Genomic DNA, 20,589 nt, shown 5'->3' on the forward strand with positions numbered 1-20,589 from the left:
GTGTCCGTCATATTTCTTGCAGTCATGGCATGTCATATACTGGTCAGGCCATCAAGGGCAGTGGAGAACTGGTATATTGAGCATAAGCATCACATACGCTTACAACAGCTGAGTAAATCTGTTACTACAGAACATTGTTTGCACTGATCATCCTATGGACTGTAATATGGAGATTCTGGCATGTATTCCCAGTTACCTGAATAGTGTTATTAAGAAAGCATTGAGATTAAATTAATATATGACCTTAGAAATAGAGATTAAGGTTTTTGCTCCAATTCTGCATTGAATCCTGCTCTCTCCCTTGACAAAAACAGAGGGACAGAGCTTTGTGCGTGTGTGTGTTTTATATCCTTGCAAATATATTCTGTACATTTCCAGCTTTCTTGCTGCATTTATGCCATGAAAATGACAGGGTGTTCACCTGTCGAAATTCAGTGGTCGTCAAAGACATCACCTGGCAACAGTCCTGGAAGTTGTTTGAACATTTTATATGCTGGGAGAAACTCATGTTTCACACATTCCACAGTTGTGAGAACCTCGCAGTAAATTCCTCGTGTCTATTTCCACACAAACTTTTGATATTTTACAAAGTGTACACCCTCTTACCATCTTCTTTATTGCATTGACATGCAGTTAGGAACTTATGAAATGGTACAACAAATGTTTGTGGATCCAAACGTTCGAGACTGGATTAAAAAAAATTGAAAAAAAGATAAGAAGCTGGTTTTAAGCTTCAGGTGTTCTACATTGGCTCTCCCCAGATAAGTGCAACACATGGAACATTCATACAAAAAATTCCACTTTTGGTACATTGTTTAACTCATGCATCACATTGCTTTGAATGTCAGTTACATTGTCGAAGCATTGACCATTCGTATGAATTTCTGCACTGTTTTGTTTTGTGGTATGTTCATACTGATAGCTCAAAGTCTTGTCACCAACGATGATTTTTTCCAGAAAAAAATTGTCCCTGTTTTGGTTTCAATCCAATTGGGGCACATTGGGCATCCAAGTGTCTTCATATTTTTTCAGGAGTCAATATGAGTGGGACAAGCTTTGTACACACTCTTATCTTCTTCAAAATATTCTGGAGAATTTATTAAACAATTGATTTAGAGATGTTGTTCCATTGCGGTCTGTGACATAATGTTGATACAGTACGGTCACATGTCCACTACTTAGCACTACAAGCTTACAATCTGACTGTTCAAATGCACATCCATGGTTTAGAGCAGTTTGTGCAAGCTGCCACCATCATACTGTGTTGATGTTGCTTATAAACCAGGAATAAAACCAATCTCAGAACATTTTGGATAGATGGTGTATGTTAATACTTCAGAGCTGCAGGTAGATCTCAGGATATACCAATCATGTCAGCCAAGTAGATATTTAAAAAGTAAGTCATCATCACCATCATCATCATCAGCAGCAGCAGCAGCAGCAGCAGCAGCAGCAACAACAACAACAACAACAGCCAATTTACACTGATTCCCACATAAAGGCCTCCTGTAGACATTTCTGTGCATTATTGTCTTCAGCTATACACATTTATATTGTTCTTGCACGTCTTTGAATGTCATCTATTCAGTTTCTATCAGGTCATTGTCCTGATCTTTCCTTACTCTTAGAATCCAGCAGAGAATTATCTTCATTTCTCTCCCATCATTTTACTTGGCAAATGTCCTACCAACCTCCATTTCATTTTCATTAATTAATGAGGCAACTGCTCACAATTTTATTGACACTATATCTAGATGCATATGAATAACATAATGTATTTCATCAAGGGATAAGCTTTTCATTAGAACTACACATAAAAACAGTGATAACACATTCACGTTTTGAGTATATTAAGAGAAATACTACATATGTTCAAATGCAACATTTGTTCTAATTTTTACTCACATTGAAAAGGTAGATGGCAGGAATGCTGTGCTAGAAATAAACATTCCTGCACTAAATATCATAAATGCCAACATAAGACGACCAATCTGGACTCCAAATTCACGGCAAACGCTCCTGAAAAGGAAAATCCACAACTAAAACACAAACATGAATTAAATTTTAGCTTGTCATTCTTAAATATTGGCTTATTATCCCTTAATGAAGCGGTATACTCAATGATAAGTGTGAAATGTTACAAAACTCCTATGAATCAAAATATAAAAAGATGCTTGACTGGGAAAAAGTTATAATTGTTATTGTTTCTTCGTGTTTCTGGCCATTAATATATATTCTTACACTTACTGTTCATTTTTTTCTTTTCTTTGTTTATAATTCACAACATATCATGACTGACTTAATCTTTTTTGCATGACATTTCAACTGATAACAGAGCTTGTTTCTCTCACATTCAATGTCTCACTTGCTGACAGAGAGAGAGAGAGAGAGAGAGAGAGAGAGAGAGAGATCCTAGAAAACCCAAAATCATCGAAAAGAGACAGTCCAGAATGAATCTTTGATTCTGATGCAGTGTGTGAAGTGTTCTGAAATTTCCTGGCAGATTAAAATTGTGTGCAGGCTGGGTCTCAAACCTGAAACCTTACCTTTCACAAGAGAAATGGCTCAGCCACAACACAGAGAAATCTTTCCAGAATGAATCTTTCAGTGTGCAGTGGAGTTGCATCTTTTTGAAACTTCCTGGCACATTAGAGTTGTTATGCCATTTCTCCATAATATCCTTTCTTTCAGTAGTGCTAGACACACAAGGTCTGTGGGAGTGCTTCTGTAAATTTTGCTATATGAGGGAGAGGTATGACAGAAGTAAATCCAAGTGGACAGGTCATGAGTCATGCCTGTATATCTCAGTTAGCAGAACACCAGCTGTGAAAGGCATAGTTTTGGGTTCGAGTCTCTGGCAGCACAAAGTTTTAGTCTGCCAAACAGTTTCAAAACAGACCACATGATGCTGCTGAGTGAATGATTTGTTCTGGAAACAAACCCCTGCACTGTGGCTTTGCCATTTCTCAGCAACATCCTTCATTGCAGGAGTACTAGTCCTGTTAGGTACGCAAGAGAACTTCTATGAATTTTAGAAAGTAGGAGAGGGGTACTGGTCAAATAAAAGCTGTGGTGGTGAGTTATGAAATTGCTTTGATAGCTCAGTTAGTGAAGCATTGCCCACAAAGGATAAGGTTCTGGATTTGAGTCCCAGGCCACCATAATGTTTCAATCTGCCATGAAGTTTCAAATACAAATACGGGGAAGAAACAGTCTTGGTTGCAGGATTGTAAGTATTATTTATTTACCAATGACACATTTCGTCTGATTCAAGCATCTTCAGATTGGGTGATATTAGATAATGTTAGACACTGGTGATACCAAGCATACAAAATACCCCATGTGCCTAACACCATCTAACATCAGCCAATCTGATGACTCCTGAATCAGATGAAACATGTCACTGATAAATAAATAACAATTACAACCCTGCAACCAAGACTGCTTGTTTCTTCATCATAAATTACTGGTTGCTGTACTATCCCCACTATGAGTTGGAAAAAGTTTTCAAATAGAAATATGTTTTGATTTCTCCTGTTCTATATCAGGCTGTTCCAGCACTACCACATGAAGCAAGAGCATACACAGGCCCCTGTCAGCTTGTCACAGCCAGATGCAGCTAGTATACGCTACCCGTAACGCAGCCCTACTGCATGAGTTCTGCACATGCAAGAGGTGCTTGGCCATCCCTGCCAGCTGGCTCTCTGCCAGGGCATCTACAATCACACACACTACAGCAAGACTCTCTCACTACCAGCCCCTCAGCTGCTAGCCCACCCTTTCCCACAGGTGCCCAGCAGCATGTGGGCTGGCAATCACACCAAAACAGCCTGTTCTGTAGCATATCACCACAATTTTCTAAATTTACATACATGAGTAACTGAATTAAACATTTATCTTGTGGAACATAGCAGCTCTATCATCCCGTTGATGGCAACAGTGCATCACTGCATGGTTTTCACATGAGACGCCAAGCATGTTGACAAGCCATCCGAACCTACGAAAACTCCACTTCTGCCCACAATTCATGGAGTTTGCTATTGTCCAAATCACGCATATCTAGCGTGACAGTTTCCCAGAAGCAAACACTAGAAAGAGGTCGTATGACCTGATTAGCACGTACTAGTTCATTCATGACTGTGGACTGATACATGAATGATTATGATGCAATTAGGGAGAAATGGAGTTGATGTATTGTCTTGCTGAAAGTAGATTACCTGTTGGCTGCTGTGAACAAGCAAAGATACACATAATATCAGGAAACAGGTCCTGCCCATTTGCCAGTGAGTTGCTGGTACACATATCAGTGGCCTCATTTCATCTTGTGTAAGTATCCTAAACACAAGAACACATCCACTACCTAGCTAAACAGTACCATGTTGCCAAGTGAGTGGCAGCACCACATGTGGTTTTCAACATATCATATCCTGCCACTGATGTCATCCATTGTCTACTGTAGCTCATTAGTCTAGATAACTTTTACCCATGCTTCAAGGGTGCGATAGCGGAGTTACTGTGGATACACTAATCTCCATTCCCAGTACCATGTGCTGAGTACAGGTGCACGAATACGGTATAAGAAGATGGTGATTCTACATGTCATAGCTGTTCACCAGTTACTGTCATCTATAATTGGATTGGAGAGTGGTTTCCTGCATGATGCCCCATCTATCTGTTGTTAAAATCTGTGACAGTCAGTGGTGACACCTCTGATCAAAACATTGTTTCTCACAACAAATGAATCTAATAGCACCACCGTTCTCTGAACTGAGATCCTAATAGTACTCGTACAGTCTCAATGGGGACAAGTAGAAAGATAAGTGCCTCCATGCCCACAGAGGCAGGGTATGCCACACATTTGAAACCCACAATTGTTGTGTTGATATTGAACTTGTTCACTCTGGCCTTACTGACACACTGACGGCCAGTATCTGGTATGATAACATCTTATTCACAACTGTTCCATTTCCAATGTTAATGGGATGACATTTCTCTCTTTAAACCAATGTTTCTCTATTTGCCTCCCATCAAAAGTAGCCTGAAAGCTAAAATGACTTAATATTTTCACTCTTAGCTTCAATATTTGACATTCTCCTGATAAATACAGAATTGAGGTAGATGTCTACCTTTTTATACAGGGGATGCAGAACTCCATCTAAGTGAAGTGCGTTATTTAGAGAACACAGATCCAAAATAGTTTTTCCCGAAATACCTTGCAGAGTGGGGATGGTAAAGAGGTGTGGTAATATGGAGGCAAAAATACGGCAGGGAAGTACTAGGAGGTTGAAGAGAGGGAGACAGATGGCTCTCAATGGCAGTGATTGAACTTTGGATTATTAATGGAAATAAAATATGTGGAGAGAGAGAGAGAGGGGGGGGGAGGGGCAGGGGGAGAGAGGGGGGAGGGGCAGGGGGAGAGAGGGGGAGGGGGAGGGGGAGGGGGGAGGGGGAGGGGGAGAGGGAGAGAGAGGTGGGGAGGGGGGAGGGAGGGAGTAAGAGCAAGAGAGGATAGGTGTCAGGGGAAGGATAGTCGTGAGTATTGGAAGATATTAGTGTGATCTTCAACATCACTTCCCTTCACCTGTATTGTTGGAGACTCATGATCATGAGTTGGGTGCTTTTTTTTCCACTAATTCCGCTCCTGTGCCCACCTCTTCATCTCAGATTAGCACTTGCAACCTGCATCCTCAGTTATTTGATTGATGTATTCCAATTTGTGTCTTCCTCACAGTTTTTTTTCCCCTCTACAACTCCCTCTAGTACCATGGAAGTCATTCCCTGATGTCTTAACAGATGTTCTGTCATCCTGTCCCTTCTCCTTGTCAGTGTTTTCCACATATTCCATTCCTCTTCAGTTCTGTGCAGAACCTCCGTGTTCCTTACCTTACCAGTCCACATAGTTGTCAACATTCTCCTGTAGCACCACATCTCAAATGCTTTGATTCTCTTCTGTTCTGGCTTTACCACAGTCCATGTTTCACTACCATACAAGGCTGGGCTTCAGACGTACATTCTCAGAAATTTTTTCCTCAAATTACGGTCTCTGTTTGATAGTAGTAGACTTCTCTTGGCCAGGACTGCCCTTTTATCCAGTGCCAGTCTGCTTTTGATGTCCTCTTTGCCCCATCTGTCGTAAGTTATTTTGCTATGTAGGTAGCAGAATTTCTAAACTTCGTCTACTTCATGACCATCAATCCTGATGTTAAGTTTCTTGCTATTCTCATTCCTGCTACTTCTAATTACTTTTGTCTTTCTTTGATTTACTCTCAGTCCAAATTCTGTGGCCATTAGATTGTTCATTCCCTTCAGCATATCATATAATTCTTCTTCACTTTCACTCAGGGCAGCAATGTCATCAGCAACTCGTATCATTGATATCCTTTCATCTTGAATTTTAATTCACTTCTGAAGCTTTCTTTTATTACCATCACCATTGCTTCTTCAATGTACAGATTGAACAGTAAAGGGGAACACCCCCCCCCCCCACCCCCACCCCCCACGTGCTCACGCAACTCTCACACAAGTGACTGCAGTCTCTGGCAGGTGAAGCCACACTATCTTCAGCATTCTTCTGTAGCACCACATTTCGAAAGCTTCTATTCTCTTCTTGTCCAAACTAGTTATCGTCCATGTTTCACTTCCATACATGGCTACACTCCATACAAATACTTTCAGAAACGACTTCCTGACACTTAAATCTATACTCAATGTTAACAAATTTCTCTTCTTCAGAAACGATTTCCTTGCCATTGCCAGTCTACATTTTATATCCTCTCTACTTCGACCATCATCAGTTATTTTACTCCCTAAATAGCAAAACTCCTTTACTACTTTAAGTGTCTCATTTCCTAATCTAATCCCCTCAGCATCACCCGATTTAATTTGACTACATTCCATTATCCTCGTTTTGCTTTTGTTGATGTTCATCTTATATCCTCCTTTCAAGACACTGTCCATTCCGTTCAACTGCTCTTCCAAGTCCTTTGCTGTCTCTGACAGAATTACAATGTCATCGGCGAACCTCAAAGTTTTTACTTCTTCTCCATGAATTTTAATACCTACTCTGAATTTTTCTTTTGTTTCCTTTACTGCTTGCTCAATATACAGATTTAATAACATCGGGGAGAGGCTACAACCCTGTCTCACTCCTTTCCCAACCACTGCTTCCCTTTCATGCCCCTCGACTCTTATAACTGCCATCTGGTTTCTGTACAAATTGTAAATAGCATTTCGCTCCCTATATTTTACCCCTGCCACCTTCAGAATTTGAAAGAGAGTATTCCAGATAACGTTGTCAAAAGCTTTCTCTAAGTCTACAAATGCTAGAAACGTAGGTTTGTCTTTTCTTAATCTTTCTTCTAAGATAAGTCGTAAGGTTAGTATTGCCTCACATGTTCCAACATTTCTACGGAATCCAAACTGATCTTCCCCGAGGTCCGCTTCTACCAGTTTTTCCATTCGTCTGTAAAGAATTCGGGTTAGTGTTTTGCAGCTGTGACTTATTAAACTGATAGTTCGGTAATTTTCACATCTGTCAACACCTGCTTTCTTTGGTATTGGAATTATTATATTCTTCTTGAAGTCTGTGGGTATTTCGCCTGTCTCATACATCTTGCTCACCAGATGGTAGAGTTTTGTCATGACTGGCTCTCCCAAGGCCGTCAGTAGTTCTAATGGAATGTCGTCTACTCCCGGGGCCTTGTTTCGACTCAGGTCTTTCAGTGCTCTGTCAAACTCTTCACGCAGTATCTTACCTCCCATTTCATCTTCATCTACATCCTCTTCCATTTCCATAATATTGTCCTCAAGTACATCGCCCTTGTATAAACCCTCTATATACTCCTTCCACCTTTCTGCCTTCCCTTCTTTGCTTAGAACTGGGTTGCCATCTGAGCTCTTGATATTCATACAAGTGGTTCTCTTCTCTCCAAAGGTCTCTTTAATTTTCCTGTAGGCAGTATCTATCTTACCCCTAGTGAGACAAGCCTCTACATCCTTACATTTGTCCTCTAGCCATCCCTGCTTAGCCATTTTGCACTTTCTGTCGATCTCATTTTTGAGACGTTTGTATTCCCTTTTGCCCTCTTCATTTACTGCATTTTTATATTTTCTCCTTTCATTAATTAAATTCAATATTTCTTCTGTTACCCAAGGATTTCTATTAGCCCTCATCTTTTTACCTACTTGATCCTCTGCTGCCTTCACTACTTCATCCCTCAGAGCTACCCATTCTTCTTCTACTGTATTTCTTTCCCCCATTCCTGTCAATTGTTCCCTTATGCTCTCCCTGAAACTCTCTACAACCTCTGGTTCTTTCAGTTTATCCAGGTCCCATCTCCTTAAATTCCCACCTTTTTGAAGTTTCTTCAGTTTCAATCTGCAGTTCATAACCAATAGATTGTGGTCAGAATCCACATCTGCCCCTGGAAATGTCTTACAATTTAAAACCTGGTTCCTAAATCTCTGTCTTACCATTATATAATCTATCTGATACCTATTAGTATCTCCAGGATTCTTCCAGGTATACAACCTTCTTTTATGATTCTTGAACCAAGTGTTAGCTATGATTAAGTTATGCTCTGTGCAAAATTCTACAAGGCGGCTTCCTCTTTCATTTCTTCCCCCCAATCCATATTCACCTACTATGTTTCCTTCTCTCCCTTTTCCTACTGACGAATTCCAGTCACCCATGACTATTAAATTTTCGTCTCCCTTCACTACCTGAATAATTTCTTTTATCTCGTCATACATTTCATCAATTTCTTCATCATCTGCAGAGCTAGTTGGCATATAAACGTGTACTACTGTAGTAGGCATGGGCTTTGTGTCTATCTTGGCCACAATAATGCGTTCACTATGCTGTTTGTAGTAGCTAACCCGCACGCCTATTTTTTTTATTCATTATTAAACCTACTCCTGCATTACCCCTATTTGATTTTGTATTTATAACCCTGTAATCACCTGACCAAAAGTCTTCTTCCTCCTGCCACCGAACTCCACTAATTCCAACTATATCTAACTTTAACCTATCCATTTCCCTTTTTAAATTTTCTAACCTACCTGCCCGATTAAGGGATCTGACATTCCACGCTCCGATCCGTAGAATGCCAGTTTTCTTTCTCCTGATAACGGCGTCCTCTTGAGTAGTCCCCGCCCGGAGATCCGAATGGGGGACTATTTTACCTCCGGAATATTTTACCCAAGAGGACGCCATCATCATTTAATCATACAGTAAAGCTGCATGTCCTCGGGAAAAATTACGGCTGTAGTTTCCCCTTGCTTTCAGCCGTTCGCAGTACCAGCACAGCAAGGCCGTTTTGGTTAATGTTACAAGGCCAGATCAGTCAATCATCCAGACTGTTGCCCCTGCAACTACTGAAAAGGCTGCTGCCCCTCTTCAGGAACCACATGTTTGTCTGGCCTCTCAACACATACCCCTCCGTTGTGGTTGCACCTACGGTACGGCCATCTGTATCGCTGAGGCACGCAAGCCTCCCCACCAACGGCAAGGTCCATGGTTCATGGGGGAAGATTGATAGTCTTAGGGAACGTCAAACATGTCTCGTCATCCCTTAGTACCTCTGTATCCCACTTTTTTGCTTATTGATTCTTCTTGATTATCTTTTGAACTTCAGCCTGCTCTTTATCACTACTGCAGTGTGATCTGAGTCTATATCTGCTCCTGGGTATGCCATACAATCCACTATCTGATGTTGGAATCTCTGCCTGACCATGATGTACTCTAATGGAATCTTCCCGTATCACCCGGCCTTTTTCAAGTACCCTCCTCCTCTTGTGATTATTGAACAGAATATTTGCTATTTCTAGTTGAAATTTATTAGAGAACTCAAACAGTCTTTCTTCTCTCTCATTCCTTGTCCCAAGCTCATATTCTCCTGTAACCTTTTCTTGTACTCCTTCCCCTACAACTGCACCCTCATGACTATTAGGCTTTCATCACCCTTTATGTACCATATTACCCTTTCAACATCCTCATTTACTTTCTTTATCTCTTCAGCTTGTGACATCAGCATCTATACCTGAGCTGTCATTGTCGGTGTTGGTTTGGTGTCAATTCTGACAATAACAACCCTATCACTGAACTCTTCACTGTAACACACTCTTTGCCCTACCTTTCTATTCATAATGAATCCTACTCCCGTTATATCATTTCCTGTTGCTTTTGATATTAACCTATACTCATCTGACCAAAAATCCCTGACTCCTTTCCATTTCACTTCACTGTCTCCTACTATATCTAGATTGAGCCTTTGCATTTCCCTTTTCAGATTTTCTACCACATTCAAGCTTCTGAGATTCCACACCCTGACTCGTGGAATGTTATCATTTCATTGATTATTCAATCTTTTTCTCATGGCCACCTCACCCTTGGCAGTCCCCTCCCAGAGATATGAATGGGGGACTATTCCTGATTCTTTTGGCAATGAGACTTAACCAGTTACAGGACATATGTCCTGTGGAAATACATAATATGTCTTTAATTCTGGGGTTTCCATTGCCTTCTGCATCCTCATGCATCATTACTGATTCTTCCGCCTTTAGGGGCAGTTTCCCACCCCAAGGACAAGAGAGTGCCCTGAACCTCTGTCCACTCCTCTGCCGTATCTGATACTGCCGTTGGCAGAATGAGGGTGACTTCTCAAGCCAGAAGCCTTCAGCTGCCAATGCTGATTATTAATCAAAATTTACGCGGGGATGGGTTTCGGAGCACCGTGAAAGAGAAGTAAAATGATATTGCCAGAGTGTAAACTGTGCAGAATGATTCCTATGGGCGAACAAATGAGTGAAAAAACTGCAGTCTTCACAGAACAGAAGACATAACCAAAAATTCATAGAGTCTGTTCTGTATTTGACCCTCCCCTCACATTTCACACACTTTCTGTTCTTCCTATATACTCTCATGGTCTTCTGTTCATTATCTCACATCTACCATTGTTTTCACAACTTCTCAGTCATACTCCTCTCACAATATTATTATATTCTCATCTTAAGATATGCTCTTCACAACCAACTGGCATGCACTATTGTAGTCATAACATTTTAATATCGTTTGTCAGTAATTTGGATCATTTCACAATTATACAAGATCTGACAGCTTAATACGTGGAAAATACAAGACATACTGAAATGTTACAAGCCATCTGGCTTGCCTCCTTCCATTGATAAACCAACACTATCTGCTCCTTGTCACAACTGGAGATTGTGGGACACATGATTCTCACCACTTTATTTAACTCTGACCACTGTACTTGATACTGAGTAAGGTATTTGTTAAAAAATTGCAGGGGTTGTCTGTCTGAACTTACGTCACTTCAGCTGAGGCACACAGCACCGGGAATAAAGATGCACTCCGCTCGCCACTCAGAGAATTAAGTCCCTGGCTTACATGGGTGGCACAGCCACTTGAGCGAGGGTTGCGGGACTCTCGTGTCACTCAAAGAAGGACAGGATGTTTGTTGGAATTTGTTGTGGCATATGGTACTATCTGGTGCCGGGCAACAGGTTTTGAATCTTAAGGGCTGGCTCACCACCTGATAACATCTCGAGAGTCCTTACTATTCTTGAAGAGACGTGGCTTGCTGCTGTGGTAACAGGACCTGGTGGAGCTCCCATTTTGTTTGCTTGGCACGTTGGAAATTCTGAGTTGTATAAACAATGTTCTGATTTGCCTATCAACTCTTGACATCAGGTGGGAATTTCTGCAACAAACTTTGAGACCTTATTGGCCCTCTACTTGATATACACTGAGATGACAGAAGTCATGGAATAGTGATAAGGACATACACAGATGGCGGTAGTACCACATTCACAAGGTATGAAAGGGCAGTGCAATGGCAGAGCTGTCATTTGCACTCAAATGATTCATATGAAAAGGTTTCCAATGTGATTATGACCACACAATGGGAATCAACAGACTTTGAACATAGAATGGTAGTTGGAACTTGACGCATGGGACATTCCATTTCGGAAATCGTTATGAAATTCAGTACTTGGAGATCCATAATTTCAAAAGTGTGCTGAGAATACCAAATTTCAGGCATAAACTCTCAACATAGACAACACAGGGGCCGGCTTTCATCACTTAATGACTGAGAGCAGTAGCATGTGCGACGCACTGACAATGCTAACATACAAGCAGTAACTGCAGAAATCAGTGTGGGATACATGACAAACATATCTGTTATGACAGTGTGGTGAAATTAGACACTGATGGTCTATGGTTGCAGATGACCGATGCGAGTGCCTTTGCTAACAGCGCAACATCACCTGCAGAGCTTCTATTGGGCTTGTGGCCATATCGGAAGGACCCTAGAGGACTGGAAAACCATGACCTGCTCATATGAGTCCTGATCACAGTTGGTAAGAGCTGATGGTAGAGTTCAAGAGTGGCGCAGACGCCACAATCCATGAATCTAAGTTGTCAACAAGGTACTGTCAAGCTGGTGGTGGCTTCATAATGGTGTGGGCTGTGTTTAAATGAAATGGACTTGGTCCTCTGGTCATCTAAACTGATCATTGACTGGAAATAGTTATGTTTTGCTATCTGGAGACTATTTGCAGCCATTCATGGACTTCATGTTCCCAAACGACAATGGAATTTTTATCGATGCACCATCTCTCTGTGCCTGAACCACAATTGTTCGCAATTGGTTTGAAGAACAGTCTGGTCAATTTGAGCGAATGATTTGGCCACCAATTGAAAATTTATCAGACTTAACTGAAAGGTCAGTTCATGCACGAAATCCTGTGCCAGTAACAATTTCGCAGTTATCGACAGCTGTATATGGAGGGCTCCCACCCATAACCATGGACCTTACTGTTGGTGGGGAGGCTTGTGTGCATCAATGACACAGATAGTCATGCTGTAGGTGCAACCACAACAGAGAGGTATTGTTGGGAGGCCACCCAAACATGTGGTTCCTGAAGAGGGACAGCAGCCTTTTCAGTATGTGCAGGGGGCAACATCAACCCAAAAGGCGTTGCTGTGCTGGTATGGCTGACAGCAAGGGGAAAACTACAGTTGTAATTTTTCCCGAGGGCTTGCAGCTCTACTGTACGGTTAAATGATGATGGCATCCTCTTGGGTAAATGTGAAGCGTGGAATTTCAGATCCCTTACTTGGCCAGGTAGGTTAGAAAATTTAAAAAGGGAAGCAAATAGGTTTAAGTTAGATATAGTGGGAGTTAGTGAAATTCAGAGGCAGGAGGAATAGGTGAATACAGAGTTATAAATACAAAATCAAATAGGGGTAATGCACAAGTAGGTCTAATAGTGAATAAAAAAGTAGGAACTCAGGTAAGTCACTATGAACAGCATAGTGAATGCGTTATTGTAACTAAGACAGACACAAAGCCCACACCCACCACAGTAGTACAAGTTTATATGCCAACTAGCTCCGCAGATGATGAAGAGACTGAAGAAATATAAGATATAATAAATTATTCAGATAGTAAAGGAAAACAAAAATTTAATAGTCATGGGGGACTGGAATTTGATAGCTGGAAAAGGAAAAGTAGGAAAAATAGTAGGTGAATATGGACTGGAGAAATGGTTTGAAAGAGGAAGCTGCCTGGTAGAATTTTGCACAGAGCACAACTTAATCATAGCCAACACTTGGTTTAAGTATCATGAAAGAAGGTTGTATATGTGAAAGAGGCCTGGAGACACTGGAAGATTTCATATAGATTATAGAATGGCAAGACCGAGATTTAGGAACCAGGTTATAAATTGTAAGACATTTCCAGTGGCAGATGTGGACTCTGACCACAATTTATTGGTTATGAACAGCAGATCAGGGGTGGGCAAATAGCGGCCCACAGGTTTTGTGTGGCCCGCCAAGACATTTACAAAAATCATAGGAAAAACAAAATTTCCCTTCCCCGCACGATTAACAAAATCTGTGAGTGTCTGCGCTACTTGGTAGTGCGTACTACCGACAGATGTCTCTACAATCACGAACCAACCTAGCTGCATGTGGGCACGGTGGATTATGGGAGCACTACCATCAGCCACCATGGGCATGGAAAAAAGCACTGTGCATCCTGCTATTGGCGCAAATTTATGCTCCACGCCGTGGCCGATGGGAGCACTGTATTTCTCCCGCGCCGAGTGAATAGTACAAGATTCAGAGCAATTTTCTTCTTTTTCGGGTGGTTTACTTATGTTTTGTCTGTGTAGCAGTACAATGTAATATTTTTTCTTCTCTTTTTTTTTTTACTTAAGTGCAATCATGACTCCTAAGAAGAAGCGTAAAGTCGGTGATAAGTGCCGTCTGTTTAATGAAGACTGGATGACCAAATATTTCTTTAATGATACAGGAAATAAAGGCGCATGCTTACTATGCCATGATACAGTTGCAATATTCAAGGAGTACAATCTGAAATGACATCACGAAACAAAACACAGTGACTTTGGCTGCAAACTTTCAGATGAAGAACGAAAAATAAAAGCAGTGGAGTTCGTGACACACTTGAAGAAGCAACAAGCGTTATTTACAAAGCAAACACCGCTTCAAAATAGTGCAACAGAAGCAAGTTTCATGGTCGCCTATAACCTTGCTAAACGAAACAAACCTTTCTCGGATGGTGAGTTTATTAAACAGTGCATAGTGGAGAGTGCAAGTGTATTGTGTCCTGAGGTTAAAACCAAATCTGAGAAGATTTCGTTGTCAAGGAGGACTATAGTGCGGCACATTGATTTAATTAGTGACGAACTTGCAGACCAGCTAAATACTGTGAGCGAAGATTTTGTTTGGTTTTCACTGGCAATGGACGAAAGACAGATATTGAAGACACTGCACAAGTACTCATCTTTATCCGTGGAATTAATGAACATTTCGTCATCACCGAGGAATTACTTGGTATAGTATCCATGAAAGATAGAACCACTGGTCAGGACTTATTAGAATGTGTTGTTAATTGTGTGGAAACAAGTGGCTTATCCTGGAACAAAATGGTAATCATTACAACAGATGGGGCCAGAGCTTTCTGTGAGAAAAAATAAGTTACAAGCCGAAGACACAGACAGTGATATTTTGGATTTTCATTGTATTTTACATCAGGAAAGCCTCTGCAAGACTGCACTAGACTTAAAGCATGTGGTAGATCCTGTTGTTGGTGTTGTGAACACAATCAGAGCAAGGGCACTCCATCACAGACAGTTCAAATCTCTTCTTGAGGTGGGGTCAGAACATGAAGATGTAATTTACCATAACAGTGTGAGGTGGTTGAGCTTGGGCATAGTATTAAAAAGAGTCTGGGCATTACAGAATGAAATTGTTTTATTTCTGGACACTATGGAGATATCTCATGATTTTGTTGCAAAAATAGGATGTGAAGAGTGGAGATATGAGATGATGTTTGCAGCTGATATTTTTGAAAAACTGAATGAGCTGAATGTGACATTGCAGGGGAAGGGGTTGTTTGCTCATGCGATGTGGCATATGTCAAAGCATTTAAAACAAAACTAGGTCTGTTTGCAAGTCAAGCAAATGAAGGCAAATTTTGTCATTTTCCTTTACTAGGGAAACAGAAAGTACCCGGAAGTGTTTCAGCTAAGATTACAGATTATCTGCAGAGTTTAGAGGCTGAGTTTACTATAAGATTTCAGGATTTTAAGAAAATTGAGCCTCAATTTAATGTTTTATCATATCCCATCACTGCTGATATTGACACTGCACCGCAGGAGCTGCAACTTTAACTGATTGACATGCAGGCAGATCACGCAGTGAAACAAATGTTTAGTGCTGTAACTTTAGTTGACTTTTATAAATCTTTGTGAGATGAAAGATTTCCATGTACCAAGAAATTTGCAGGCAAAATATTCCCCATATTTGGATCGATGTATGTTTATGAACAAAGTTTTTCTTGCTTGAAAATCAACAAGAGCAAATACCGAACCTGTTTAACAGACAGTAATTTGCAGGTTGTGATGAGAATATCAACTAGCAGTCTGACTCCTGATTTTTAAAAAAAATGTGCAAAATTGTGATAGGATGAATTTCTCCCATTAAACTTGTTTTAAAATTTAATGTACTTCGAGATGATACTAAATTAGCAAAATAAATGAAATTGAACACAACTATCTTATTTGAGGATGTCAGAAGGAAAGAGGTACAAGTGACTTTAGTCTTACCAAAATTATAAGAAGTATACTTATAACCCCTTTGCTTCTGACTCTTTCATTTATATCTAATGATTTTTATGATGCCTTTTATGAAATGTAAAGCTAACTAATCAATGCATTTTAACGCTTTCACTGCTACACCCGAAATTGCAACTCGTTGTGTGATATGTGATTAGAAATAAAGCAAACTTGCATTTTCATAAAAATGTTGGGAATACTGCACACACACACACACACACACACACACACACACACACACACACACACACACACACACACACACACACACACACACATTATATATATAATACGGCATTACAAGTGGAAGGTTTATAAGGTGTGGCCCTCCGCCAACCTCTGTGTCTATAATGTGGCCCCCGAGCCAAAACAATTGCCCACCCCTGCAGTAGATTAAAACTGAAGAAATTGTAAAACGGCAGACATTTAAGGAGATGGGACCTGGATAAACCAGTAGAACTAGAGGTTGTAGAGAGTTTCAGAGGGAGCATTTGGGAATGACTGCAACATCAGGGGAAAGGAATGCAGTAGAAGAAGAATGGGTAGCTTTGAAAGATGAAATAGTGTAGATGGCAGGGGATAAAGAAGGTAAAAAGATGAGGGCTTGTAGAAATCTTTGGGTAACACAAGAGATATGGAGTTTAATTGATGAAAGGAGAAAAGATACAAATGCAGTGAATGAAGCAGACAAAAGGGAATACAAACGTCTAAAAAATGAGGTTCACAGGGAGTGCAAAATGGGTGAGCAGGAATGGCTACAGGACAAATGTGAGGATTTAGAAGCAGGTATCACTAGCGGAAAGATAGATGCCGCCTATAGGAAAGTTAAAGAGACCTTTGGATAAAAGAAAACCACCTGTATGAATATCAAGAGCTCAGATGGAAAATCAGTCTTAAGCAAAGAAGGGAAAGCAGAAAGGTGGAAGGAGTATACAGAGGGTCTATATAAGAGAGATGTACTTGAGGGCCATATTATGGAAATGGAAGAGAACATAGATGAAGGTGAAATGGGAGATGTGATACTGCGTAAAGAACTTGACAAAGTACTGAAAGACCTAACTAAAAACAAGGCCCCTGGAGAAGACAACATTTCATTAGAAATACTGATAACCTTGGGAGAGCCAGCCATGACAAAACTCTTCCATCTGGTAACCAAGATGTATGAGACAGGTGAAGCACCCTCATACTTCAAGAAGAATATAATAAATACAGTTCCAAAGAAAGCAGGTGTTGACAGGTGTGAAAATTAATGTCACGTTTTCTAACATGAGTTCTTTACAGAAGGTTGGAAAAACTGGTAGAAGATGACATCGGGGAAGATAAGTCTGGATTCCAAAGAACGTGGGAACATGCGAGACAATACTTTCCTTGTGACTTCTCATAGAAGATTCCTTAAGGAAAGGCAAGCCTATGTTTACAGCATTTGTAGACTTAGAGAAAGCTTTAGACAATGCTGTCTGGAATAATCTCTTTCAAATTCTATAGATACCAGGGGTCAAATATAGAGTGTGAATGCCTATTCACAATTGGTACAGAAACCAGATGGCAGTTATAAAGAATCAAAGGGCATGAAAGAGAAGCAGTGATTGAGAAGGGAGTGAGACAGGGTTGTTGCCTATCTGTGATGTTATTCAATCTGTTTTATGGGCAAGCAGTAAATGAAACAAAAGAAAAGTTTGGAGTAAGATTTAAAGTCCAGGGAGAAGGAATAAAAACTTTGAGGTTCCCTGATGACATTGTAATTCTATCAGATACAGCAAAGGACTTGGAAGAGCAGTTCAACTGAAGGAAGTGTCTTGAAAGGAGGATATAAGTTGAACATCAATGACAGCAAAACGAGGATAATGGAATGTAGTCGAATTAAATCAGGTGATGCTGAAAGAATTAGATTAGGAAATGAGACACTTAAAGTAGTAGATGGGTTTTCCTAACTGGGTGGTGGTGGTGGTGGTGGTTAGCCACCTCGCTCGGTTTTCCTAACTGGGAAGCAAGTTAAACTGATGATGTTTGAAGTAGAGAGGATATAAAATGTAGACTGGCAATGGCAAGAAAAGTGTTTCTGAAGAAGAGAAAATTATTAACATCGAGTACAGATTTAAGTTCGGGAAGTCTTTTCTGAAAATATTTGTATGAAGTGTAGTCATGTATGGAAGTGAAACATGGATGATAAGTGTAGGCAAAAAGAGAACAGAAGCTCTATAGAAGAATGCTGAAGATTAGATGGGTGGATCACATAACTAATGAGGAGGTATTGAATAGAATTGTGGATAAATGGAATTTGTCATACAATCTGACCAGAAGATGGGATCGGTTGGTAAGACACATTCTGAGGCATCAAGGGATCACCAATTTAGTACTGGAGGGAAACGTGGGGAATACAAATCATTGAGGGAGACCAAGAGATGAATACGGTAAGCAGATTCAGAAGGATGTAGGTTGCAATAGTTACTCAGCGATGAAGAGGTTTGCAAAGGATAGATAGCATGTGGCACTATGCTGAGCAAAATGAGGTCCGACGCGATATTAGGGCATATTCCCTGACTTCTGTCACCTATGAGTATTACATAGTGGGAAATTATTTAACATGGCAGTTTCACACCATTGGACAGACATAAATAACATTTTTCCTGTCTAGTGTTTCCTTTGTGTAGTGGGAACAGGGAGGTGTTTGCATGGACACATGATGAGGAACTCTGGGATTGGTCATCTTAGAGGCAACTTCAAGTGCTCAATTGCTACGAGGGTGATCATTCTGGTGTTCTGCACTGGGGCATCATGATCCACAGATTCCGGGCTAGTGCAGATCTCACGCTGACCCACATTTTCATGTCCATCGACACGACAAGAGACTGGTGAGTATATTGTGCGGCACCAGCTCATTAGGTGGGAGTTTATCATTTTTATAATGGTATTCTAAGGCCACAGTGTTTCAGTTAGAAAGATAGGGTCTTTCCAGTTTAGTTACAACAATCAACCACTGCATAGTTGAATTCAGATACAAGGAGTTCATTCACATCACTGAGGGAATGTGCAACTTGAATCCATTATTCTTCCCTGCAAATCATACTTGTGCTGATTAATTGTTCATCATGTTAGCTCCTTATTTTCAATCTGCTGGTTTTCTTGTGTACGAAGTCAAACTTCTGTAATAAATTGATTCTTAAAGAGTGTGCCGGAGTCTAGAAAGTCATTGACTCTAGTAACAACTTCTAAGTTCACATGTATGGAGCATGTATTGCAATATGTAAAGTCATTTGAATACACACACATGTTTAATGAGGAGAGGACAGGAGTCTGAGCTCCCAAACATTAAAATGGCTACCTATTTCCAACAACAGATGACCAACAGCTAGCATTCTGATTTTTACCCATATTTTTTGTGAACATTATCTATTCCTTTCACATGTTGTATATATTGCCTATACTTCAGAAACATCTAGCACCACTTATCACATATTTTCTTAACAACCTATTCTCTGCTCAGCAATTTCTGAGATTTTCATTCATCTTCTCTTTAATTTGCGAGGAAGGATTCTCTGCTTTCAGCTTTTTAAATATAATCACAAAATTGAAATCTACAATTTAACATACGAAGCTACATTGTACATACCTACTGTATTTGCCTGCTGCTATTCATAAATCACACAAATAAACTGCAACCTGAATTGCCTATTTCAGCAATGTTATCATTATTAATACTTCTATATTCACCAACATACAAAAATATCTTACTTGTAAAAGTAAACTTCACAAAAGGCACACAAAAGTCCCAAAAGGCATCTTGTGAAGTAAAAGATCAAGAGCCTATTTGGCTGCAGTAAACGATGGTACAGCCATGCAGGTACCACATGGAGGAGAAGATACATGTATGAGCGGAGAGCATAGTTCGGACTATACTCCCAGGTTTGAAATCCTTTCCCAAATAGGAGGTAGTGGCTCTGAAAAAGAAAAAAATTATCAGCGCCAAAATTTCGTGATCACGATCACGATCTCTCTCTCTCTCTCTCTCTCTCTGTCTCTCTCACACACACACACACACACACACACACACACACAAAGTTGACTGCTGGTGATGCGACTGTGAATTGGAAACACAAAGGAACAACCACAGCTAACTCAAGACCACACAGACCTCATGCACTGAAAGATAGTAACCATCAAGCATTGTGGAGGGTGGTTGTAAAAAATGACTCTGTGCAGGGAATTAAAAATGCTACAATGCTCAAGCAGCTCCTCAGGGCTGGATTTCCTCTGACCTTTAAACTGATTTACCCAGTCAGTAATAGGGATAGGACTTACAGTTTAATATAGACTCTGATGCATGGTGCAACTTGGAATTTTTCAGATTCCACAGATCATTTTCAGACATAATAAAAATAATTACAGAACAAAATTTAGTATCGACTACTGTAAGATTTAAACCAC

The 20,589-nt window shown here is 40.4% G+C and overlaps 1 protein-coding gene across 1 annotated transcript in view; it reads right to left on the reverse strand.

The window, feature by feature from the left end:
- The window catches only part of LOC126236619 (alpha-1,2-mannosyltransferase ALG9), a 155,349-nt gene that overhangs the window by 130,637 nt on the left and 4,123 nt on the right, over positions 1–20,589 (reverse strand). The window contains exons 3-4 of the mRNA XM_049946059.1: positions 19,897–20,102; positions 1,906–2,019 (exon numbers count right to left, since the gene is read on the reverse strand). Coding sequence (XP_049802016.1) covers positions 1,906–2,019; positions 19,897–20,102 — 320 coding nt within the window. The remainder of the gene's footprint in view (positions 1–1,905; positions 2,020–19,896; positions 20,103–20,589) is intronic.

The sequence above is a fragment of the Schistocerca nitens genome, chromosome 2 (genome assembly GCF_023898315.1).
Source record: "Schistocerca nitens isolate TAMUIC-IGC-003100 chromosome 2, iqSchNite1.1, whole genome shotgun sequence".
Taxonomy (NCBI): Eukaryota; Metazoa; Arthropoda; class Insecta; order Orthoptera; family Acrididae; genus Schistocerca; species Schistocerca nitens.